The sequence below is a fragment of the Triturus cristatus genome, chromosome 7 (genome assembly GCF_964204655.1).
Source record: "Triturus cristatus chromosome 7, aTriCri1.1, whole genome shotgun sequence".
In the NCBI taxonomy this organism is placed as follows: Eukaryota; Metazoa; Chordata; class Amphibia; order Caudata; family Salamandridae; genus Triturus; species Triturus cristatus.
Genome location: NC_140590.1, coordinates 541,822,346 through 541,849,012, shown reverse-complemented (window position 1 = coordinate 541,849,012; position 26,667 = coordinate 541,822,346). Strand labels below are relative to the sequence as shown.

General features: G+C 48.6%; 1 protein-coding gene across 4 annotated transcripts in view; it reads right to left on the bottom strand.

The window, feature by feature from the left end:
- The window catches only part of FBF1 (Fas binding factor 1), a 612,463-nt gene that overhangs the window by 171,062 nt on the left and 414,734 nt on the right, over positions 1–26,667 (bottom strand). For all 4 annotated transcript variants that reach the window (XM_085616959.1, XM_085616957.1, XM_085616961.1 and 1 more), the window contains one exon: positions 15,987–16,094. In XM_085616959.1, coding sequence (XP_085473085.1) covers positions 15,987–16,094 — 108 coding nt within the window. The remainder of the gene's footprint in view (positions 1–15,986; positions 16,095–26,667) is intronic.

The window sequence follows — 26,667 nt, the reverse complement described above, 5'->3', positions numbered from 1 at the left end:
GGAGACTCAGAGATACGCTCCTTCACCGCCCTGAAGTTCTAACCCGTCTGACCAATCACTGGAAGACTTCTTAGCCACCAACGACACTCAGGACACCTCAATCATCTCCCTTTGGCAAACCCTCAAATTGGTAGTTCGGGGTGACCTCATAGCCACATCAGCCGCAGACAATAGGGCACACAGGGAGAAGAGGGACGAACTTTCCAAGCACGTTTTGGAATTAGAAGGCATTCATAAGAGGGCAGGAGCCCCCCGAATCTGGAGGAAACTAAAAGCAGCGCGGTCTCAACTGGCCAGCCTGGACCTTGATAGAGCGGAATATGCCGCTTTTCACCTGAAACATACATTTTATACCGGAGGGGACACATGCGGCCGCTTGCTGGCTCATAAGTTGCGTGCACAACAACAGACGGTAACAGTCCCGCTCCTCCTGGCTGAAGGGGGTGCAAAGATTACACGGGAAAATGATATAGCTAATGCATTTAGGGACTTCTACGCGACTCTATACACTGCTCAGCCATCGTCTGATCGGAACCCCTCCAGGTACTGTCAGGCCATACTACATCCTAGTTTGACACCTGACCAGGCAGATGCCCTAGATAGCACCGTTAGGACCGAAGAGATCATCTTGGCCATAGCTCGACTTAAACTCCTTAAATCTCACGGCCCAGATGGCTTCACCGCCATCTTTTATAAAAACATTCTGTTCCATTCTAGCCCCAATACTGACTTCGCTTTTTAATTCTGTCGATGGCACCACTGAGCTACTGCCCACGATGCTTCAGGCGTCAATAGCAGTATTGCACAAGCCAGGGAAGGACAATAGATATTGCGCCACTTACAGGCCGATATCCCTGTTGAACATAGATTTTAACATTTTCACCGGGATTCTAGCGTTCAGGTTGGGACCTATGATGCCGGGATTGATAGAACCGGATCAGGCCAGATTTGTCACAACTAGGCAATGTAGTGATAATACCAGAAGGTTACTACATCTTCTGGATAAGACGCATCGTTAGTCCGAGGAACGCGTCTTCCTGTCGATAGACGCCGAAAAGGCGTTCGATAGGGTCCATTGGCCCTTTTTAGAGACCGTTTTGGAGGAGTTTGGAATAGGGTGCCGATTCTGCCAATGGGTGTTCAGTGGTTATAGCCGCCCCTCAGCCACTGTTCGGGTGAATGGCTTCACCTCCGACCCTTTCCATATCAACAGGGGCACACAACAGGGCTGTCCGCTCTCCCCCTCCTATTTGCTCTCTATATGGAGCCGTTCACCCAGAGGATTCGGGAAAACCAGCGGATCAAGGGGATCCTTTTTGGGGGAGAGCAGCATACCATTAGCCTTTATGCAGATGTCATCACTACGTTGGAGTCCCCCCAGATTTCGGTCCCGGCTTTTTTGGCTGAGCAAGAGGAATTTTCAACAGCCTCCAGCTTTAAAGTCAATGTGACTAAGTCTCAAGCGCTAGGCTTCTCTCTGCAACAGTCAACTGTCGATACCCTGGCCCTAGCATGCCCCATTCACTGGGATCAGAAGGTCATCCCATACCTGGGCATTTCGCTGTCAGTCTCCACAGCTGAGACGCTATCCCTGAACTATACTAGGTTACTGCGACAGACCAGACAAGAGATTAAAAGATGGCGCCGTTCAATCTCTTGTGGCTAGGGTGGGTGGCAGCACTCAAGATGAGCATACTCCCCAAAGTCTTGTATCTGTTTCAAACCCTTCCGGTAGAACCGCCAACGGGTGTTCTGAAGCAACTTCAGTCTGAATTTAGCGCTTTCGTTTGGGCAGATAAGAGGCCGCGAATAAATAGGGACCTGAGCTTCAGACCGCATGAAGAGGGGGAATTGGGTATTCTCGACCTCGACTGCTATTACAAAGCGACGCAGCTACAAATTCTATTAGAATGGGCCTAGCCGGAGTCCGAGAAGAACTGGCTCTATATGGAGCGTGCATTGACAGGAAAGTCTCTCTGGAAGGTCCCCTTCCTCTGCAAGGCCTCCAGGCCCTCTGGCTGTATGGCTCACCAGTGCCACGAGCAACACTGAAAGCCACAGCCATATGCAATAATTTGACAACCTTTCCATCACCTCTCACCCCTATTACTGAAAATCCAAACTTCTCATCTGGCCTGGATTTGGAAGCATTCAGTCATTGGGACAAAGCGGGACACAGGTCTATAGGGCATTTCTTTGATACAGAGGCTCCTCGATCCTTCGAGGATTTTAAATATGATTTTAACATGCCTAAAACCAAGCGCTATCATTACTTACAAATACGACATTGGGTCCTGCAGCCACAGATCCGTCCTGGAGCGGAGAGGCTTCTCACTCAGTATGAGCGCTGGTTGCTCTCAAAACAATCCACAAAGAGACTTATCACAGAACTATATCACATTTTGCGTCCCCCAGAACAGGTATTCAAGTCAGTGGACCAAAGACGATGGGAGGCTGAGCTCGGACGGACACTGACCCCCAAAAAATGGGCAGATATTCATTACTGAGCTTGACACTCCGCACGAAACACTTCTAGCATAGAGACAGCCACTAAGATTACGATGTATTGGTATCTCACACCCTCCAGACTCCACAAAAGTGACCCTGACCGTTCTCCCACTTGCCGGAGAGGCTGTGAGGCAGACGGCACATTACAACACCTATTGTGGGAGTGCCCCGATCTCACAACATACTGGACACAAGTACTAGACGAGATTAACCGTCACTTTGATATCACACTATTATGTTTCCCTGCATATGTGGTCCTGGGAGTATCTGACAGGCTTACCTACCCCCTCAAGTCTCGTAAAGGCAAGCAACTAGATATAGCTCTAGGGGCGGCATTACAGAATATACTCTCTTTATGGGGCACAGATAAGACAACAACCCTCCAGGGATGGCTTCATCACCCATGGTATGTGCTAGGTATGGAGCGCATTTCTTTCTCGTTTCAAGGGGATGGAGCTTCCTTCACTGACGTGTGGCGACCCTTTGTCACTTTACTATGCTCTGAATTCCGCGAACTATCATGCCCTAGAAACCTGCGGCTTCTGCACCTTATCGCGCTGAACCAAGACGCAACCCACACACCATCACACTGAGCAATAATGTGCTGAGCCCAATTCCCACTTTTATGTCTCAGCAGCTTGAATGGGGAAGGAGACGGGAGGGGGGAGGAGAGGGCGGGAGGCAGGAGGGTAACAGGACGGTTCATTTCAGTTTTAAATAGATGCTCTGCAAAGCAATCAGATGGATGCCGACCCATGACTTGGGTTTCATTTCTCACTGCATTTTGTTTGTTCTTAAATCAATAAAAAGATTTGAACCTAAAATATGAAACAGTTTTTGTGCTCGGATGGAACGCCAGGTAGGATACAAAACAGCTTGCATGCATGAAAAGTCACTGCTAGGACGAATTCTAAGAACAACTTTGCAGGACTGGTGAAGACATTTTGTTGCCCTTGGCAAAGTGATACTTTGGCGCTCCCAAAATGCACAGAAACTGTTGATGAATGTGCATCACAATAAAAACAGAGCAAGTATTTCTGGTGCTTCATGGGATGTTGCTCTATTGGAGCAGCGGATTTCTGGTAAAAAAGCTATTTTGGGACTTTTCTTATAATTTGGCTGTTGCATTACCTTATGGAACTGTGGATCCTGAATCAGCTAGGGCAAGCAAAAGAGGCTTAAGACTTGTGCTGGTGCCATTGAAAGATGTAAAAGGTAGAGGGTGTTAAGTAGATGATCCTGCCAAATATAGCCGTAACTTCTTGGATAAGAGGATGCTTGGAAGTACATCCTAAACTGGCATACAGGTTCAACTGGAATAGGGGATTTTGCCATGGAAGACAAAATCTATGACTAACTTAAGAAACAGTAATTGTCATTGTCCGATACCATGGAAGCATCCGTGAGTAGAACATGTCCATCTGGTGTGAATACAGTCATATCGGACTCCTCACTGCACTTGAGATTGACAATTAAGACCCTATTCTTCATTTACTAATTTAGGAGCAAGAGATTCATGCAAAATTCATGAATCTACCTTCTGAAATGGCCTTCCACAACATCTCAGACTTGAGATTGACCTAATAAAATATTGCAGGGAGCTGAAGCCCTATCTCGTCTGTTCTGTTTATGACTAGAAGACTGCAATAAACTCCTTTTTTAACGATTTGCTAAGAGTTGTAAGACTTGAGAAAATGTCAATCTTTGTTTTAGGTTGAGATCTTTTTTTATTATCATTATTATGAATCAAACAATGCGAACGGCAAGAAATCACAGAAAGTGATAAGATATTGCATGGCATTTAACAAGGAAAAGAAACATACAGGACAGGGAAAAGGTCCCAAACTCCCTCCCTCCTTTCCCCCCCCCCCAAAAAAAAATTAAAATTAAAACTTAAAATTTAAAATAAAACACTCTCCCGGATCAAATCCTGATGTAGTTCGCATCTTCCCCCTAGCCACCCCCAACCCAGGCCCATTCAGTAGGACAGCCTGATGGTCAAGTCATGGCATTCCAGCCTTCATGTCCGATACTTGGGGCAGGTTAACTCTCTCAACTTAGTGCTCAGTATTGATAAGAATGGGCACCAAAGATCCGCAAACGAGGCCCTGTCGCCCTGTAGCATAAGCGGTATGCCTTCCAAACCAAGAACATTCCATAGCCTATAGAGCTAGCCCTGGAGCGTGGGCATTCTATCCGTGCCCCAGTGGGACAGTATATTTTGTAGTGCTGCTCCCAGGTCCATTCCCATTTGTCTGCCTCTTCGTGATTTAAGGGGAAAGGTAATCTTGTTGGGTAAGCCTAAGACAATGTTTGCTGGGAAGTGCTGTATTTGCGTTTCAATACTAGAAGAACAAGTTACTTACCTTTGGTAACGATGTATCTGTAAGAAACGTTAGTTATTTAGATTCCTCACCTTAGAATATCCCCAGGCGTCAGGCTGGATCCGGAAAGATTTTTCATCAGCAATACCCCTTGCGCATCGCTAGGCGTCGCCTGCTCTGCGTCCGTCGTCGTGCGCCGGAATGACGTCGTCGGAGTACTTAGACGCTGCCCTCGCGCGCTGACGTCAGTTCTTGTACACAGCTTTCCGCGCCAGGAACGCAGAACCATGCAAGAGACCGACACTGGTGCCAAAAAGTCTAGGGCCCTGAAAAGGATAACCTTAACCCTAGCTGTCGGTTCGCAGAACGGGGAGGATGGGTGGGTTGGTGAGGAATCTAACTAACTAATGTTTCTTACAGATAACATCATTACCGAAGGTAAGTAACTTGTTCATCTGAAAGAAACACGTCAGTTAGATTCCTCACCTTAGAATAGATACCCCAGCAATACCAACCCCGGTGGTGGGTCTGCGAACCAAGATCACACCAGAAAGTCCTGGAGAACAGAACGGCCCAAGAAGCCGTCTCTCCGGACTTGGCTGTCCAGGCAATAATGCTTGGCAAACGTTTGCAGCAAGGCCCACGTTGCTGCCTGACAGATGTCCTGCAAGGGGACTCCTCGGCCCAGGGCAGTAGTCACCGCTGTGGCCCGGGTGGAATGGGCCCTCAGCCCTACAGGAGGATCCATTTTAGCCAAGGAGTAACAAGCTTTTATACACAATACGACCCACCGCGAGATGGTTCGCTTGTGTACCGCCCGCCCCTTCTTAGCACCCACGTAGCCAACAAAGAGTTGGTCGCCCACCTGGAACTGCTTGGTGCGGTCCAAATAAAAGGACAGCGCCCGTTTTGGGTCCAGACGGTGGAGCCTCTCTTCCTCTTTCGAAGGATGCGGAAAGAAGGTGGGCAACGTGACAAACTGCCCGATGTGAAAGGCAGTCACCACTTTTGGAAGAAAGGAAGGACGAGTCCGGAGGACAACCTTGTCCGGATGGACAGAAAGAAAAGGAGGCTTAGAAGATAGAGCCTGGAGCTCACTCACCCGTCTAGCCGAGGTGATGGCTACCAGAAATGCAGTTGTCAGAAGACAAAGGGGACAATTATGAAGAGGCTCAAAGGGATCGCACATCAAATATGTCAAGACCAGGTTCAAATCCCACTGAGGCATTACGAAGGGGACAGGAGGAAACATGTGAGTAATGCCTTTGAAGAAACGAGAAACAACAGGGGATTTGAAAAGAGAAGGCTGATCAGGAAGCCGTAAGAAAGCAGAGTTAGCAGAAAGATAACCTTTTAGGGTGCCCAGAGCAGAGCCCTGCTGGGCCATGGAAAGAAGAAAGAGGAGAACCTCAGAAAGAGGGGCGGAAAGGGGATCCACAGCCTTTGCTGTGCACCATGCCACAAATTTGTTCCACCTGCAGGCGTATACCATTTTTGTGGAGGGACGCCTGGCTGCCAGAATCACATCGCAGACTTCAGGAGGCAAGTCAAATGGCATCAACTGTCGCCGCTCAATCTTCACGCATGGAGGTGGAGACTGGACAGGTTCGGGTGGAGGACCGTCCCCTGCTGCTGCGACAGAAGGTCGTCCTGAAGAGGCAGTCGTATCGGGGGATCGATTGACAGACTGAGTAGCTCGGGATACCAGTACATTCGTGCCCAATCCGGAGCCACCAAGATGACTTGGGCCCGGTCGCGCCTGAACTTCTTCAGCACTCTGGGCAGAAGTGGTATAGGCGGAAAGGTGTACAACAGACCACAACTCCACTCGCGACGAAAGGTGTCCCCGAGCGAGTGCTGCCTTGGAAACTCCAACGCGCAGAATTGCTGACATTGCGCGTTCTCTTCGGTGGCGAATAGATCTAACCAAGGCTCTCCCCACTGCCGAAAGAGGCCTTGCGCCACGTCCGAGTTTAGACGCCATTCGTGATCCATCATGCACTGGCGGCTGAGTTCGTCTGCTCTGGCATTCAGAGAGCCCGCCAGATGTTGAACCACCAGGGTGATGCCCTGATGTTCCAGCCATGTCCAGAGGCGCAGAGTCTCCTGACAAAGGGTCCAAGACCCCACCCCGCCCTGTTTGTTGCAATACCACATGGCGGTGGTGTTGTCCGTGAACACCTGCACCACACTTCCCCGGACAACGGGAAGGAATGCCTTCAGTGCAAGTCGGATCGCCCTCAGCTCCAAAAGGTTGATATGGAGCCAAGACTCCGCCGGAGACCAGAGTCCTCTGATCTCCGCCTCCCCCATGTGGCCCCCCCATCCCAGGAGGGACGCATCCGTCACTACTACGTGCTCCGGTTGGGGTAGGGAGAGGGATCTGCCGCTGACCCAATCGCGGTCCGTGAGCCACCACTGCAACTGCTTTGCAGTGCCTCCAGAGATCAAGACATGGTCGGACAGGTTGCCCCGATGCTGGGCCCACTGAAACTTCAGGTCCCACTGCAGAGCCCGCATACGCCACCTGGCGTGATGTACTAACAGGATGCAGGAGGCCATCAGACCCAGAAGCCGCAGCACCAACCGGACCGAAACCCGGGATAGAGGCTGAAAGATGGGAATCAGAGCCTGAATATCCCGGACCCGCTGCTCCGGAGGATAAGCCCGGAACTGCGCCGAGTCCAGAACCGCTCCGATGAAGAGGAGCTTCTGGAAGGGACTTAGATGCGACTTCGGCACATTGATGGAGAACCCCAGCAAATGCAGGAGGTCGGCCGTAATCTGGAGGTGGGAGACGACTTGCTGGGGCGAGCCCGCCTTCAACAACAAGTCGTCGAGATAGGGGAAGACTGGGACCCCTGATCTGCGCATATAAGCTGCGACCACCGCCATCACTTTCGTGAACACCCAAGGGGCACTGGTGAGTCCGAAGGGGAGCACGGTAAACTGAAAATGCTCCTGACCCACCGTGAACCGCAGGTAACGCCGGTGGGCCGGCAGGACGGGGATGTGAAAATAAGCGTCCTGCAAGTCCAATGCTATCATTCAGTCTCCAGGGTCTCGGGCAGCCAGAACCTGAGCTAAGGTGAGCATCTTGAACCTCTCCTTCCGGAGGAAGGCGTTGACGCTCCTGAGGTCCAAGATAGGGCGTAGGCCCCCTTTGCCCTTCTTGGGAACCAGAAAGTAGTGGGAATAACAACCACGGCCTACTTCTGGACCACGAACGCGCTCGACGACCCGTTTGGCCAAGAGGGCCGTAACTTCCTCCCATACAAGATTCAAGTGATCCCCCGACATGCGGTGGCACTGCGGTGGCATGGCTGGAGGGGTCGTCTCGAAAAGTAGGGAGTAGCCCCTTCGGACGATTTGCAGCACCCACCTGTCCGAAGTGATGGAACGCCAGTGGTGCAGGTGATGGCGAACTCTGCCTCCCACTGGCGTGGAATGGAGGCTTTGAGGTGGATGCTGCTGGGGTGGATGTGGATGGACCGGCACGTTGTCCCCCTGTACCGCCTCGGCGGAATCCATGTCCGCGACCGCGTGGAGGGTGATTCTGCGGCCTGTGGCTAGGTGGACGTGAGGGGGCGCCTTTTCCTTGGCCACGAAAGGGGCGAAAAGCGTAAATTTGCCGGCGCAGGCCGAGAGACTCAAGGACTTGGCCGTGGCCCTGGAGTCCTTAAAGCGCTCCAGCGCACTGTCCGCTTTGGCGCCAAAGAGGCGATCGCCATCAAAGGGCATGTCTATAAGGGTGCTCTGGACATCCCCGGAAAAAGACGTGAACCGCAACCAGGCGTGACGACGAAGCGCCACCGTGGACGACATTGCCCTGCCAAGCGAGTCCGTCGTGTCCAAACCACATCGGATGGCAAACCGCGCTGCGTCCCGCCCGTCGGCAAGAGCCTGGGCGAGCCGTGTCCGGGCCTCCTCCGGACACAGGGGCAGCACGTCCTCCACTGTATCCCACAGAGAGTGGGAGTAACGGTCCAAGAGACAAGCGGTGTTAATAGACCGCAGCCCTAAACTAAGGGAGGAGCTTTTTGCCAAACTGCTCCAGTCTCTTGGATTCCCGATCCGGGGGAGCGGACGGGTAGGAGGTCTGGGAAGTAGAGGCCTGGATAACCAGGCTCTCAGGGGTGAGGTGTTGAGACAGAAAACTGGGGTCGGGGCAGGGCGGTGGCGTCGGGCGACGTTCCGATCCACAGGAGGTACTGTGGAGGGCTTGGACCAGGTGCCCTTAAGAACGTCCATCAGTGCTTCGCTAAACGGCAGCAGAGGCTCCGAGGAACTTGCTGACGGTTGGAGCACTTCAGTGAGGAGGTTAGTCCTCACTGCCATAGTAGGGACCTCGAGCCCGAGGGCTTCGGCTGCCTTACGCAACGCCACAGAAAAGGTAGCACCTTCCTCCGAAGCCACGGTCCGAGGAGAGATGAAGCCAGTGTCAGGGGAGGTATCAAGTCCACTGGCATCCCCCAGCTCATCTGCCCAGTCCTTGATAACTGGCTCTGGTGGGCCAGAGGGTCCTCGGACCCCTCCCAGTCGCCCCCGTCATCTGATTCCTGATAAACAGGGGGAAGAACCAGAGCCTGACGGAAGATGAAATGGTCATCCATCGGCGTCGGATGCAGCGCCGGACGGCGCCACACCGGCGCCGGGCCCGGACCTGGGCTGAACCGGGGAACGGCGGCGTCTGGAGACGGCGCCGGGGGTGGAACTGGTGTGAGGTTGACCAGCACCGACTGAGATCCAGGCCTGGATCCCACGGGGACCTGCGGCGTTGGGACCGAAGGCGGCAGGCGTCGACAGCGGAGCCAGGCCCCTCATGTCCGAGAGAAAGGCACTGATCTCCGCCGGAGTCGCGTCAGTCCCAGGGACCGGTGGGTATTGGGACGGACGCAGCTCCTGCGGAGCCGGTTCCACCCAGACCCTCGACCGAGTCGCGCGAGGGGAGTCCAAAGAGCGATGTCGTCTCTTGGACTTCTTACCATGCTTCGACTTACCCAAAGACATGGAACCCGACGAGCGGTGATGGTGGCTGCGGCTCCGTGACCGGTCCTTCGACCTCCTCCTAGACCGGAACCGTGAACGGCGTGGAGCCGAGTGCCGGAGCTTGAGAAGCTTGCGGGACTGCTCCCACCTAGCCTTCGAGGTCAAGGCCTGGCAGTCGAGGCACAACTCCGCATCGTGGTCGGCCCCAAGACAGTAAAGGCACCGGCGATGGTGGTCCGTTACCGACATAAGTCGGTGACAGGAGTCACAGGCTTTAAACCCAGGCATCCTACCGGCACCAGTTAGAGTCGACGAGTAGACAAAAGAGTCCAAAACGTTTTAGTCAAAAAATGACTAAAGGGGTAAGACCTTCCCGGATCGGCGCTGTCTGGCGCGGAAAAAAGAAAAACTGACGTCAGCGCGCAAAGGCGGCGTCTAAGTACTCCGACGACGTCATTCCGGCGCACGATGCCGACGACGGACGCAGAGCCGCAGACGACGCCTAGGGATATTCTAAGGTGAGGAATCTAACTAACATGTTTCTTTCAGATACATTTCGTGCGGTGTGGTGCTGGCGGTAAAAGATGTCCCCACATTCCTCCTGTGAGAGTGCTCGGCGCAGCTAAGCTTCCCAACGCAGCTGCCCCGGTGTAGGGACCGCCTGTTCCGGACGTTGCAACATATGGTAAAGTTCGGTGATAAGGTGCGCATTTGACGTCTTGGTGTGGAGCCACTTTTCATACGGTGTAAGGGATCTCTGGGCCGATCTTGATGGAAGTTGTATCGTTCGGACTTGGGCAAATCAAATGTGGACCGAATATCCTCGAAGGTCTGAGGGCCCTCTATGTCAAACTTGTGGCCAATGGACCGACATCCCCGGGCTTCCCAGTGGCAGAAAGACCCTGATCTAGCCCTGGAAAGAATTCCTCGTTCCCAACTATGGGCGTAAGGGGCGACGGAAATGTAGTTAGACCATGTTTGGTCCCTGTGGAGTCCCTTGCTTTCAGAGTTCTGCAAATAATTGGTGAGTTGTCTATGTCCACTGGGCACTGAGCTCTATGTAAAAAGGGGACCCCCCCACAGTGCCCATCCTGCAATCCCCCTTTCCATAAAGAGACAGTGTTTCTCCGACTCTCTACGTGACCATTCTAACAAGACGTGCAGTTGGGTGGCTTGAAAGTAACAGGTTAAATTAGGAACCCCTAGTCCCCCCTCTCGAGGGGATCTACAACTCAGTTCCCTGCTCATTTGATGTTTCTTATTGGCCCATACGAACGAGCAGAGCTATTTCTGAAGTAATTTAAGGACCCTAGGGGGTGGCTCTACAGGGAGTGTTTGGAAAATATATAAGATTTTGGGTAGTACATTCATTTTGATCGCAGCCACCCGTCCCAACCAAGAGAAACCAAAGGGTCCCCACCTACTCCAATCTCTATGCACCTGGGATAGGAGCGGTTTGTAGTTCAGAGCTGCTGTGCTATGGGTAGGTTTCGTGAGTTGAAACCGTAGGTATGGGATGGACTAAGCCTCCCATTGAAGTGGGACTGAGCGTGCAACGTTCTCTGTGGTGGATGATCACAGTGAGATTCCCCATGGCCTTTGATTTTGCAACTTTAACTCTGAAGCCGGAGGCTTCTGCAAACCTCTCCAGCTCTGCAAAAAAGGCGGAAATAGAAGTCTGTGGCTCTTCCAATGTGGCAACCACATTGTCCGCATACAAACTAATGGCATGTGAGTCCCCCCCAAATCGTATTCCAGGGATATGCGGGTCCTCCCGCACTCTGAGCCATCGGATCCATGTAAAGCGCAAAGAGTAGTGGGGAAAGTGGGCACCCGTGCCTGGTGCCGTGAGAGATCTGGAAGGGTTCCAAGGAGCGACTGTTAACCCGCACCGCTGCAGTAGGTTGGCTGTAGCCGCTGAACACCCATTTACAGAACCAGTCACCCACCACAAACTGCACAAGGGTGGTCCTCAGGTAAACCCAGTCCACCTGGTCGAATGCCTTTTCAGCGTCGATCGATATCATTACCCGTTCCACGTTTTGATGTTGCGCCTCATCAAGGAGGTGGAGTAGCCTTCTTGTGTGTCGTTACACTGTCTGGTAGCTACAAAGCCTGTGATCAGCCCCGGCATCATTGGATCTAGTCGTGCTGCTAAAATGCCTGTGAACAGCTTCAGATCAGTATTCAAAAGGGATATTGGTCTGTAGGAGGCTCAAAGTTGAAAGTCCTTACCCGGCTTTGGAATCACTACATTTGAAGCCATAAGCATCGTGGGGGGGATGTCTCCTGTGTCGCTTATCGCATTAAAAAGCCTAGTGAGGATGGGTTCCAAGGTAGTGCAGAAGGTCTTATAGAAAATGGCAGAAAGGCCATCCGGGCCGGGAGATTTGTGTAACTTAAGGCAAGCTATGGCTAAGACCACTTCTTCTAAACGGATGGGGTTATATAGACTGGCTGCTTGCTTTTGGGTGAGTCTCGGGAGGGGAGCTCCCTGCACATAAGTTAGAGAGTCCTTCTCTGTAAGCTGTTGTGCAGTGTACAGTTTAGCATAAAAGTCCCGAAACACACGTGTTATGGATACATCATCTGTGCACTGGTTGCCAGCCTCGTCGCAGACCGCATGGACTGAGGTTGCCTAGCGCTGGATGTGAAGCTTGTTAGCTAAAAGGCGCCCGCACCCGTTACCCCTGACATAAAAAGAATGCCGCTGTCGAAGTGCGGCATATTCCGCCCTATCCAGATCAATGCCAGGGAGTTGCCGGCGGGCCGCATCCAACTGTCGCCACACCCAGGATGCACCAGTCCGCTTGTGAATACGTTCCAGTTCTCTTACCTGTCCAGTGAGTTCCCTTTGCTTCTCTTGCCTAATTCTGTTGTCAGCTGCTGAGATGGCTATAAGTTCCCGTCTGGCGCATACTTTGAGTGTTTCCCATAGTGTAATAATAGAGGTGTCAGGGGTGTCATTGAAAGTCAGAAAATCCTTTATTGCGTTGTCTAAGCGTTTTATCACCTCCGAGCGGTGCATCAGGGTGTCGGCCAATCACCAGGTGAATGATGGTCTCTTTGGTGTGGAGATTGTGAGCATGAGAGTCAGTGCCGCATGGTCGGAGTGTGAGCGAGGCTCGATGTCTGAGGCTTGCGTGTGTGGGAGTATGGAACGGGATCCGAAATAATAATCAATCGTGGCATAGGTTTTATGTGCGTGCGAATAGAAGGTGTAATCTTTGTCATTGGGGTGTAAGGTAAGCTACATATCCACCAAGCCCAAGTCTTGCAGCCACTCCCGCCCTGCCTGTGTGAGAGCCCCCACAAAGCCATGTCCCTGTGCCGAGCGATCCAGCTGATTATCAAACACTATGTTGATGTAGCCACCCAACAGGAGTTGCTGATCAGGCGAAGCAGCGAAATCCATCACTGCCTGCCGCAGGAATGCCTCCTGACCCTCATTAGGGGCGTAGATGGAGCCAAGGGTGTAATCGCGAACGTTAATGGTGATCGTGAGAGCCAAGAGTCTGCCCTTGATCTCCGCCTGCCTCGCTCCTAAATGTGGCATGTGAGGAAAAGTATTGCTGCGGAAAGGCCCGTGACCTAAGTCGGTGGGTGTCTTTGGCGAAGAGGTGTGTCTCCTGCAGTAGACATATTTGTGCTGCTGAATGCTCTAAATAAGACAGGACAGCCCCTTCACATTTAGAGTGAGAATTTTAACCTCGGCTAGCGCACCGGCGTGATGCTACCAGAAGTGACAGTGTAAGCTAATATCCCTCCAGTTGCCCCTACTCCCGCACCTCCCCGGAGAGTGAGCGAACTCAATAAAAGTTAAATAAAAAACCCCAACAATTTAACCCAAAAGAAAAAGTTCCAGGTAACAAAAGTCCAACATTGTGGGATGAACTCAGCCCGAGGCCTATGCCCCAGACTGAAGACAAAAAAGAACGGGTACCTGTGGCCAATGTCTCCCCGCCCTGGCCGGCCCAGACGTCAGTGGAGGGGATTAAGCAGAGGTGGCTGCATAGCGTCTGCATGTTCCCCCATTTCACTCCAGGTATCATTCACCTGAGGGTTCCCCCGCAAGGGATGCCAGGATGGCCTGTCGCTCTCTGGTTATGGCGTCCGAATCTGGTTTCAGAGTGCCGGCTGGAGATTAAATACAGGTCTATTCATGGCCGCTTCTACGGTTTCTATTTGGTCTGTGTTGTGACGGTTCTCCTTCCATGGGGTCCGCAAGGCCCAGGAGCTTACTGGCCTCAGCGACCGAGCGTAGCTGGCAAAGGTCTTCATTGTGTGAAAAGATCAGCCGGAATGGATGACCCCAGGAGTTGGAAACTCCAATTGATCGTATGTGTGCGATGATTGGCCAGAACGCCTTCCTCTTCAGTAGAGTCGAAGCAGCTAGGTCCTGGTGCAGAGTGGGTTTCTGTTTCTTGTATCTGAAACCAGGTGCATCTATGGCGGCTCATAGGATTCGTTCTTTAAGCTGATAATCATGTACACAAGTTAAAATGTCAGCTGGGGAGCCGAACTGTTTCTCCGGGGCCCTACACTATGTGTGCAGTCAAGCTTAATATTAAAGTCCTCCGGTTCTCCCAGTAGCGTGCGAATAGGTATATTACCACGGCCTCGATGTTCACACCCTCCGTCCCTAAAGCAATACCTTAGATTCGTATATTATTGTGGCGGGATCTGTTTTAAAGGTCCTCCGTATGTGCTTGGAGGTTAAGGTTTTGCTCCCGCAGGCAGCTAACTTCCTGTTGCAAGCTCTCGAGCTCTTTGGTCCTGCCAGTCTCGTGGTCTTCCAGGAAGTTGACCCTCTCCCCCAGTGAATCCATATCGTGTCATACCTCTCTCAGATCCACCAACAGCTCTCGTTTCATGGAGGTCAGATCCTCCCGTAGGGAGGAAAAAAGGGACTCCAGGAAGGAGCGGCTGATCGGACCCTCTGTGTCCCCTGCACCCTCCATCTCTGCTGTACACCTCTGGGCAGGTGGTTCCTCGGTTTGGGGCATTTTTAGAAGCATGTCCCTGACAGACCTGTCTTTCTTCGCTCTGCCAGCCGCCATGTCTGGGTTCGCCACTGTAGCTGCACTTCACCACACCTTGCCTCACACAGAACCAGTCGGTAAGACTCGCCCAGCGGGCTATAATTTACGGGTTATATAGCCCGATCGCTTAAGTGCCTGATCAAGGGAGCCCCAGTGCAGCTCTGCCTTCTAGGCCACATCCCTACAGCCACGAGGGATCCAGCTCCGCGTCGCCCTCGTCCTGCAGTGATGTCCCTAATGTGACCGATGAGGTCCCTGTCCCCAGAGGTCCGCTGTATGCTAGGCCGCCGCCCCGGTTGGTCACCGCTCCTCACCGCTTAACTTTAGGCCGTTGTGCGGGGCTCGGCAGGACTCAGAGTGTCTTAGGCGGCAGCATGCAAGCCTTTCACTGCCACTCTCGGTCTGCAGCCCTGGTGAGCGTCTCTGTGGTTAAGTCCGATACTTTCCTGGCAGGTGGGGGCCTCTCCCTAAAGTTCTGAGGGTGTCCCTATCCTCAGAACTATGGGGAGAGGCTCCCACCTATCCTTGTCCCTATCCTTCTTTTTTAGTGCTGGTTAGTCCTGTTCTTCCACCAGTTTTTCTTTATCTTTCTGACCTCTCCTTTCTCTTCTGCTCTCTATCTCTACAGGATGGAGATGAGCATTTAATGCAGAATTACGTCAGAGAACAGGAAACCTATGATGGAACTTCCTTTCTCATCCCTGTATATATCCTGTCATGTATGTTGGCAGTAAAATGAATATTAGCCAAGGAATTACTGGGTGCTGGAGTTGGGTCAAAAAATGATGGTGCAGCTAGGCTGAGGATGGAGCATGTTTGGGATTTTAAACCCAGTCCCCCATGTGAGAGGAAAGGTGGTGGAAGGGAGTGTATGTGTGCTCAGGGAGTGTTAGGCCCAGTTTTAATTGTAAGGGGAAGGTTGTGGTATGAGTCAGGTGTCCAGTCCTCTCTTTCTTGTGAGGGGATGGTTGGAGCGTGCATAACAAATGGGCACCTGCTGTATTGAAAAATAAAGATTGCAATCTCTGACAGCATCACTGAGCCCAGTCTAGCAGGAGAGGGAACCCTGAAAATTGTATGAGAGAGGTATGAAACAGGTTGGATTGTAATTAAACATGGATACCTGGTGTGAGAGGAAGCACTGGTTACTGCATCAATTTCTTGGTCTTTCAGGCGCTTCAGCCGTTGAAGTTGGTCTTCATGGTCCTTTTGCATTTCCTGGATGGATTTCCTGGAGTAACACAATAAGTTTTCAATCAAATAATGTATCTATAAAAGTAATATTTTGATATCAGAGACCCCCACAGTTGATCCTAAGCCAATCCATTTATTTGGGGTCGTTCAGTGCTACCAAGTCTTCCGTGTGGTAGCATCAACAGTATGGTAACACACAACACTGCATGAAAAAAACAGAAGGACCATGCCCAATTCCAGCACATGAGCTTGTGAGCCAGAATTACAGGTAAGTTTCTTTTCTTGCGTAAGATTCTCTGGACAATTTGATGTTTGGATACAGCTCCAGGCTCCTTACTCCAGTTATCAGTAGAATGCGCCTTTACTTAAACAGGTTTCTGAGCCCACAACCGGAGTATAAGCTTGGTGACCTGAATATACACACTAATGTAAAAGAAATAAAAAAATATATGGAGTTGCTTTGAAAATGTCCACAATGGAGTAATTCCTCAAGAATGCTGTGATCATAACCTTGCCTCTTGCAGAGTAAGCCCAAGACTTGTATAAGGAGTATAACAAGCTATGCCATAACAAAACATACTGCACGATACAATACAGCCTGATTCATTAGTTGCCAGGCCTCCAGCAAAAGTACACTACATACACAATCCAGCAAACTTAGGAGTGGGGAAACTGCAGAGTTTCTGCTGGAGGGGCCCCAGCCTGCTTGTCCAGAGGAAACCTTTGACCTGCCAGCCTACCACTACAGGGCTAAGAAGCAAAAGTGATGGTGATTTCGCCCTTTTTAGTGTGGCATGACCCTCACTGGATGTCCCTGCCTGGGACCATCTTGCAAGTCATGCCGATTCTGGGCAGGAGAAACAAACATATACAAACATGCACTCTTTTTGCGTCCAGGCCTCTGATTAGTTGTTTTACTGAAACAAACTTCTTCTTTGGGTGTTTGTTTCAGTAAAATAAAAAATAAGTGCTGGGTGGGAAAACAATTATGGCAATATGGTGGGTAGTCCACACCAAGGGAGTGGAGATAAGGGCACCCTAAAATCTGGCCAGCAGCCTGGCAAACAATAATTGGCCCCTAATATGCTACACATTTTGAGACATTTGAGAATGGCAACGAACAATAACATGGTCTGTAACAATGCTTAGGTCATATCTACAAAGTAGGGGGTCCTCTTTGTATTCAAACTATAAAAGTGTGTGCCTAAAATTAAAAGTAGTCTTCTTAACAGATTCTCTTAGCAATCTTTTTGCAATCTTGCCAAGTACATCATTAAAATTCCTTGAATGTTGCTTGAAAGCTGGTCTACCCCTTTCATTATCTTTTGCTGCCAGTTGATTAGTATCTAATATAAATACCACATTCTCAAGGTTTGACGAAGAAATTAACAACAACATACCCACAAAGGAATGTTGTTGATTTTCTGCTCTTGGAGAAAATGAACCACTGGAACAAATGTTCAAACATAATATAGTCAGTCAGTCAGTCAAATATCTTTATTCGAATGTAATCTTTACATTCATAAAAGTACATTTCATAGACATACAAACATAAACATATTCCATAGATATATAGTAAAAAGAGAACCATCCATTTCATCTATGAGACAAAAGATAATGTGCAAGGATGTTGTAGAACCAGAACAACACATAGAGTACAACAGGTTAAGAATATAAATAATTATACAAAGTTAAAAAAAGGTTAAAAAGTACAACGATAGTAGCAGCATAGTTAACCCTCCATACTTTTCCTGAAAGTGATAGCTAGTTTCAAAAAGCTACATACAAATAGAGTACAGTCACAATTCAGGAGTTGGAGGTAATAAAGTGCTGGTTTGATCTGTGTAAATTGTAGATCTTTTAGACAAGGCTTTAGATACAACTTCCGAGGTACTGTATAATAAGGGCAAACAAATAAAAAGTGCGCCAAATCTTGCGGAGACTTCCCGTCGCAGCCGCAAGCAGGTAGCACTTGACCTCGATGGGTTCCTCTTGGTATTGCCAACAGGAGATGAAATAAGTCAAAACGGAACCTTGTCAAGAGATAACGTTCATATCCAGACATAGGCCAGGATAGATACGGTTCCATTTGAAAACATGTTTTAAGTAGGGCATGTTTCCTAACACTGTCTTTCAACAGCTCACCCTCCTCCCGGGCAAAATACCTAATAGACATAAATGTCTTTTTCACGAAAATAACATCAGCTTTGGTTATAGAGTTTGGGGATGAGAACAAATCCGGCCGTCCCATTTCAGTGAGACGGTCGTTAATGTACCTCAGCCACGGAACCTTGAACCTACCTTCCCAAGTTAAAGCTTCTTTTAATATAGCATGGGTAAGAGGTATGTCGTCGTTAAGGCAGGAGTTCAGCCAACATAATAGGGGATTTGCTGCTATTCTGTCACTCAGGAATGGTACACCTAACTCCTCGTGTACCGAAAAATTTCCGGTTCCCCTTGGCAGCCTCAATACCTTCTTTAAAAAATTATTTTCTACAACCTCCAGGACTCGCGTCTGGCAATAGCCCAATAGCTCGCTGCCATAGCAAGCAATGGCAACACTCTTGGCTTGATATAATTTGAGCAGGGCAGCCACCGGGCTATTGTCCATTTTTCTTGCAAAGCCAAGTATGGCTGCGTTGACGCGTGTTACTTCGCCATTCTTTTTAGCAACAGCTGGGCCCCACTCTAGTTGGTCGTCGAGGAGGACCCCGAGGTATGAGAAGGTTTTGGAGTTTGGAATTCTTTCCCCATTTGTAAAAAAAGAATTAGGTTTACGCGACCCCTGGCCTATTTTCATAGTATAGGACTTAGAATTATTGATACTTAAGCCTCTAGACTCCATAAATTCATAAAAAGAGTTCAAGAGTATTCGGAGGCCAATTGCGGTCCTTGAAATAAGGACAGCGTCGTCCGCATAGAGTAAGACTGGGACACCTTTTCTGCCTACATAGGGGTAGCCTGCACCTGTTCTCAACAAACAGTCCTCCAGCTCATTTATGTACAAGTTGAAGAGAAATGGCGCTAAAATACATCCTTGACGGACGCCCCTATTTATTCTGATGTCCCCTGTCACTTTCAAATCTTGGGAGTAACGGACGTTGGCTCTTGTATCTGAGTGCAAATCGATCAAGACATAGATTAAGTTCTGATCGATGCCCATTTTTAGCATAATGTCCCATAATTTACCTCTGTCCACACAGTCAAATGCGGACGATAGGTCCATAAAAGCCATATGTATGGTTCCCTGGCGGGCTAGAGTGTATTTGCCTACAATCAAATACAGGTTCAGGCACTGGGTTACTGTTGAATGACCAGGTCTCAAGCCGTATTGTATTGGGGATAAAACATTATTCTCATTTGCCCATATTGTAAGCCTATTCAAAATCACACCCCCTACCACTTTTGCTACAGAATTAATTAAAGATATTGGTCTGTAGCATAACGGGCTACCTCGGTCGCCCTTTTTGAACACGGGGACAATAGTTGATTGTCCCCAAGACTTTGGGCACCCCAAAATTGCAGCTGCATTTATTACTTTCGTGAGAACTGGAGCCCATAGCTGGGTACAGGATTTAAAAAAGATCCGGAGGGAGGCCATCCGGACCTGGTGCCTTATTGCCAGTTAACCCTTGGATAGCCTTTTCTACTTCATTGACTGAAAAACATGGAGAATTCTCCGTTAGGGTTAAGAAGTCATAATCTGAATGTTGATCATGGCTTTTAAAAATTGCACTAAAATGGGACACCCAATCTGCCTCTGGGATATTTGTACCTATTGCAGTATCACTTGGGTTGTCAAACAAAGGTTTGTTGACAATCTCCCAAAATTTACTGCTATTTCCCAGGACTGTTGGGTCAAGCAGAGACTCCCAGATGCTGGCCTTAATTTCCTTTTTCCGCTTATCTAGTGTTTTTTTATAAATGGAGCGGAGGATCTTAATTTCGCCTGGATCTCTAGGTTTGATTTTTAACGCCTTTTTTAAGTCTCTGCTTGCCATGGAGCATGCGTGATCAAACCATTTAGGGTGACTACCAACTTGCCCTTTCACTGGAACTAATAACATAGAACTTACTGTTAACGCTACACCTTCAAAAGTAGCTAAAATTTGCTTTGGGGACATAAAAGTTGAAACACAGGCCACTAAGTCCTCACCACATAACTTATTGATATCATTGTAGAGATTTTCTTGGTTTACCCGGTGCCATTTCAAACGACGTTTACCATTTGTACATTGTAAAATTCCCCCATCTTTACGTTGTTTTCGTAATTCAAATACACCCCCATTCAAATTAATAGAAATAGGGTTGTGATCACTATAAATATTCATATGGATGGTAAAGCTAGAGGTCTGGTTAACAAGGTCAGCGGATAATAATATGTGGTCTATAAAAGACCCATGACGTGACCCTTTAAATGTTGGGACATCGTAAACTTTAGACTCTGGGACCAAGGACATGGCTACAAACAAGTTATTTTCATTTAACAAATCATTGAGAACAGAACCACGTCTAGTATGATCAAAGTGAAATCCATCCATGCTGTTACACCCAAGGGATCCCACAGGGGTATCTCTGGGGTTACCGCATGGATGTACGTTAAAATCTCCTACAATCAATACATTACAAGGCAATATGCCTGCTCCTTCTTTCAACATTTCATTCAACAACAATATGTTACACTCCCCTTGACTAGATGTGGCGTTATAAAAATTAACTAAAGTCAAAGCGTTTTTGCCTCTCTTCAGTACAAGCACTTGAAAATTACTATTTACATATTGTTGGTTAGTTATATCACAAGAGAGGGCCAAGTTGATAAAAATGGCCAGGCCCCCTTTTGCTCTACCACTAACTGAGGTGGCTGCTGGCCTGAGGAAGCTTTGATAACCTTCAATGAAGGCATTATTTTCTTCCAACCATGTTTCTTGGAGGCATATAATAGCATATTTTTTAACAAATGCCAAACAGGCAGGGTCACATATCTTATCCGCCAGGCCTGCAATGTTCCAAGAAACTAGGCTCGCTTTACAAACATCATCATTCTCTGTATTAATAGAAACCTCGGTAGTAATAAGTTCTGGTAACCGATTTAGTTGTTCATCGATAGTAACTCCCGTGATTTCTACTACAGAGGGTTGTAATTTTACACGAGTTGGGTGAAAATTAAGTACTTCAGGCTGATGATGCAGTGTATTAAAATGCTCACGATCAGTTGATACGGACCTGGGTAATAAAAAATCTGAGTCTGCTTCTACAAGATTATTGCTGTCTAATTCTATATTTGGGGGGGAAATAATAGCATCGTGATCAAAGTTGCTTGACGAAGAATCAACAAGCATAGGTGTGGCTGCTACAGCATACAGTCAATCAACCCCCTCCAAACCATTTTGCTCATAAAAAACATCAAACCTATTTGAGGTAGGTACATTATAGTATGTGTTGGGATGTGTTAATTGAGAATGATTACGATAATTATATAATCCATTTGGGGCTTCCCGTCTTTCGTAATAGGTAACTGGGCGGTTGGCTTTTCTGAACCCCCCGGATATATCACTTCTATACTGTCTGTGGTTTCCTATGTTATAAAAATCATGATTCCTTGGTATTTCTCCGTTAAGATGTGAATTGTAGATGGCATAATTTTCCTCGTCCTCAGTGCTAGGGTATAAAGACAATTTATTGATGCTATAATCACTTGAGGGATAAAAATAACTTAAATCTTTAGTACGGATCAAACTGTTGATCATATCATCCTTCCAGCCAGTAATGTGCCTTACTGCACGATTATCAGCAAAAGTAACGACAATGCAGTCCCCCTCAGTAGATTTAAATCTATGGCCCACCCAATCGACCCTCCTAACATTTAAGATTTTACCACTAATGTGTCTGGGGATCGGTCTATGGGTGGTTAACCAGTGACTTACTTTATTTTTCAAGTCCCCATATCTCTCCACCTTATCCTTTTCTAGTTGCGGTACACCTATCATTACTATGGTGTATAATTGGGATTCAGGAGGGAGATTAATATGAATGGGTTTTTTATTTTGTTGGGGCTGCATGGAATTTCGCGCTGATCGTGTGTTAGTGGCTAGAGATACCGTTGGTGGAATCCTAACGGGCTTAGCTTGATCGCCAGGTAATACTTGAAATGAACCTTCAGTGGCCCATTCACTCTCGTCACTATCAGCTATGGGACACGCCAACATAGGAGATACACTCGGCAACACTATTAATTCTTTTTGTGGTCTTATGTGTTGTAATGGGTCATTCTGATCATTAACTCCCAAGGAATTGATAGTTGCCATGTTGCAGCTGATAGTTTCTGTATTGTCAAGCTGTGCAGAGGCAGCAGGGAGTTTAGGGTTACCGGTAGGGTCCTTATCTTGATGTTTCTCGAGTTTTACTAAAAGTTGCTCTATATTAGTGATTTTCTCGCTTATAGGCTGAAGAAGAAGTCTAACCAACCGTTCTAAATCTGTCAAATAAGATGTATCCGTTAAGCTCACCCTTTCAGTCTGAGTTGTCTCATCTATGTGAGGTTTATTAGTTTTTGGCTGATTTTCTTTAGTTATTGGTACATCTTGCTTGACAGGTGTTGTAGTCGTATTAGATGTACTCGTTGTAGGTTTAGCCAATCTAAAATTAAGCCACACATCTTTAACTGAGGGCTTATGGTTGCCCAGAGGTTTGTAAATCTTCCTCATGATAGATTTGGTTTTTTTTCTCCCATTGCGCCATTTCTTCTTTTTGGGAGAAGGAGACTTATCTGCTACTATTATACCAGACAAGGGGGAATTTTCTGCAAGCACTTCCCCTGGGGAGTTTATTGACATATTTCCTGATTGTACTAGGCACGGGCTAGCCCCACCATTGGTAACATATAAAGGGCTTCTTTCATTACTGTTTAGAATGATTAGGCCTGCAGGTGTATTATTTCTGCAACTTTTACCACTGGGTAACCCCGAAAAGGATTGCAGCAAAAGTGAATCATCCACATTAATAGTGGACTCCACAGTGTTATTCTGCTCAGTGGTGTGCATTGAAAGATTAGGAAAGCACATATTCGGAGTCAAGGAGAGACGTCTCTCCATATTTTGAATTGTGTCAGCAACTACACCAATCGTTTTTTGTAACATAAGGTCGATAGCTGTAAGAGATGGCAAGGATGTAGGTGGAACAGGATTTTTTCTAGTGGATGATCTTGTTGCCACAGGTGTCTTTCTGGCTTTCGTCATTTTATACAGACTATCCCAGAATATAACAATACAACTAAATACGTGTAGAGCACTACACTTAACCAATGCACAAATCCGCACAAACTATCATATGACACACGGATATAATGCTGGAGTCACCTCAATACTTTGTCCCGGACCGGAGATAAATACAATGGGGGTGGCCCGTCCCGTCTCCCTCGGTCCCCTGAGGGCCACAGAGGGCCCGCCCTTTGCCCGGGCTTAGCCCGGCGCAGCCCGCGCGCGGTCCCGCGACGCGGGGAGTGTCCTCCAAATTTAAATGCCTCCTGGCGCCAAATCGGTGGTGTCGATGACGGCTTCCTGCCGCAAAGGATCTTGGGGGTGGTAGTCCCTCCCGCTCTGCGGACGCGCCGATGCAAGGAGACGCGGCGGCGGGGAGAGACCCACAGGGCAGCAGGAGAGCACGGAACAGCAGTGGGCACAACAGACAGGTAGAGTTAGTGTTTCGTTTTCCAGCAGCACGCCCGCTCTGCCGGGAGTGTCCTCCAAATTTAAATGCCTCCTGGCGCCAAATCGGTGGTGTCGATGACGGCTTCCTGCCGCAAAGGATCTTGGGGGTGGTAGTCCCTCCCGCTCTGCGGACGCGCCGATGCAAGGAGACGCGGCGGCGGGGAGAGACCCACAGGGCAGCAGGAGAGCACGGAACAGCAGTGGGCACAACAGACAGGTAGAGTTAGTGTTTCGTTTTCCAGCAGCACGCCCGCTCTGCCGGGAGTGTCCTCCAAATTTAAATGCCTCCTGGCGCCAAATCGGTGGTGTCGATGACGGCTTCCTGCCGCAAAGGATCTTGGGGGTGGTAGTCCCTCCCGCTCTGCGGACGCGCCGATGCAAGGAGACGCGGTGGCGGGGAGAGACCCACAGGGCAGCAGGAGAGCACGGAACAGCAGTGGGCACAACAGACAGGTAGAGTTAGTGTTTCGTTTTCCAGCAGCACGCCATAATATAGTCAAATTCCTCATCGTCCAAAGCAGATGCACTGATAGGTCGTCTAAGCATGTAAAGGTTAACCTTGATATGGAAAAAGTGTCTGAACAAGGAGCCCTGCACTTCATATAATGCCCAAAAGGCAGAAGAAAAGGAGATGGCAAACAGAAAAATAGAAAAGACGAGCATCCAAAACTGTAATAGCCATGGGGGAAAGGAAAAAGAAAGCGCTATAAACCTCTCTATGTTAGAGTAATACCAAATTGACAAACTGTCCTTTCAGTAACCATCTGAGAAACCATAATATGTGATGGGGAAGTTCCAGCAAGAGCAAGGTAGTACTCTTCAAAAGGAGAAAAAGGGCTGGCTGTACTAAACAATTTTGTGATCGCAAACCCTGCAATTTGCAAAGTCACAGGGTTTGAAACCACAAGATAGCTTTTTCCAATTTACAAAGCCTATTTTATGAGTCTGAATTTGGTTTGCAGCCCATATATAATTGTAAATTGGTAGGGGAGTGAATAGAGCGTCCTTTACATGTTGCAATACTGTATGTTGTGGGTCAATGGCTTGCCACCACAATTCTAGTTTGCACTCCATTCACCAGTTACCGACTACTCTAAGAAGGTGGTAATTGATTTACAAAGGGTAAGCGGTCCGTCTCTGGCCCTTTCGCCTTTAGAAATAGTGTAGGCAGTCTCGGAGGTAGTAGGCAGTGGTCCACAACGGTACTAATGCATATCGACAATGACAATATTGTAAGATACTAATATGGAGTAAAGAATATTGAGAGTCAAAAAGTCAGAAGGTAAATGCATATACGGAAGTATAGATTTACTATTCCTAACTCCTCATCTACATACCTTTAAGGTATATGTAATGCATAGGTACATATATATATGGAGTTAGGTATGGAAAATCTAGACTTACTTACCTACAATATTTTATTTTTGATATTCTGTCCTCGATATTGTTGATTTGATATTTGTGGGGGAACACGCTGGACCACTGCCTGCTCCCCTTGATATTTTCTCTAATGGGAAACTTTTCTTTTCTTTCTTTGTTTTTAAAGCAGCAGTGGTTCCTTTAAGGAATGCATGTTGGGTTGGTCTGATAAAAAAGGTTTCCCTTTTGAGAATGGAAATACAGGAATGGAGGAGAGCCCCACGCCAAATTTTCTTAGATGCGAGTGGCTGAAGGTTCGTTCTACCACACTATGTGTGGGAGCCAAGAGATTCAGAGATATTGGGACACAATATTGCAGGACCTAAGTGCCATACTGGGAGAGGAGATACTACAGAATCTCCAGTTCATACTCCTGGGGGTCACTGGGGACATTGATCTCCCTAGGAAAAGCAGATTTTTTGCACACTTGGGTTGATAGTGGCGAAGAGCGATATCACACAGACCTGGGGGGTGGGGGTTGCCTATTATACCTACCAATGCAAAAACAACAGTTGATGGACAGAATGCAGAACAATCTCATACATTCATCCCAGTACAGAGATCTGGACCTAAATCCATCGTTTTTTTGCTCACCATGCATTCCAGTTTGAACCCAGCCATATGCAATTCAGTCTTGACTCTGTGCCTCTTGGGAACAGTCCAGCCCGAACTGCCAAGCTAGGTTCTCCCTGGACTGGAAACAAGCATCCTAGGACCAGTTTCGGGGTTTCACCCCTCTTCAGCCAGGATAGCTTGATTCCAGTGGCATGGAGAGCACGGGACCCATGTCTGGGCATACCCATTCCACTCGGGGTGACAAATGCAAAACAACAGTTGATGGACAGAATGCATACATTCACCCCAGTACAGAGATCTGGGCTTAAATCCATCGTTTTTTTGCTCACCATGCCATTCTAGTTTGAACCCAGCCATATGACCCTGTGCCTCATGGGAACAGTCCAGCCCGAACTGCCAAGCCTGGCTGAAGTGGGCTGTTATCCCGAAACCGGTCCCAGGAAGCTTGTTTCCGGTTCGCCCTAAGTTGGCAGGGTATGCCCAGAAGTGGGTCTCTTGCTCACTTTACCACTGGATTCAAGCTAGCCTGGCAGAAGAGGGCTGTTAGCCCGAAACCGGTCCCAGGATGCTTATTTCCTGTCCAGGGAAGACATTGCTTGGCAGTTCAGGCTGGACTGTTCCCATGAGGCACAGGGTCGAGACTGATTTGCATATAGCTGTGTCTGAAATAGGGTGGCAAAGTGAGCTAAAGAATGATGATGGATTCAACCCAGATCTATGACTGGGGGCGAGTGTTTGAAAAGTTTCAGCACCCCGTCCATCATCTCCTTGTGTTTGCTTTATTATACCTACCAAGGCTCCGTGGCTTGCCAGGATGACCACATGTATGGTGCAGAGAAACCTGTATATGCAGCCAGAGGTTGTCCTAAGAAATCTGACCAGGTGTGGGGTATGTGGAGAGAACATTAT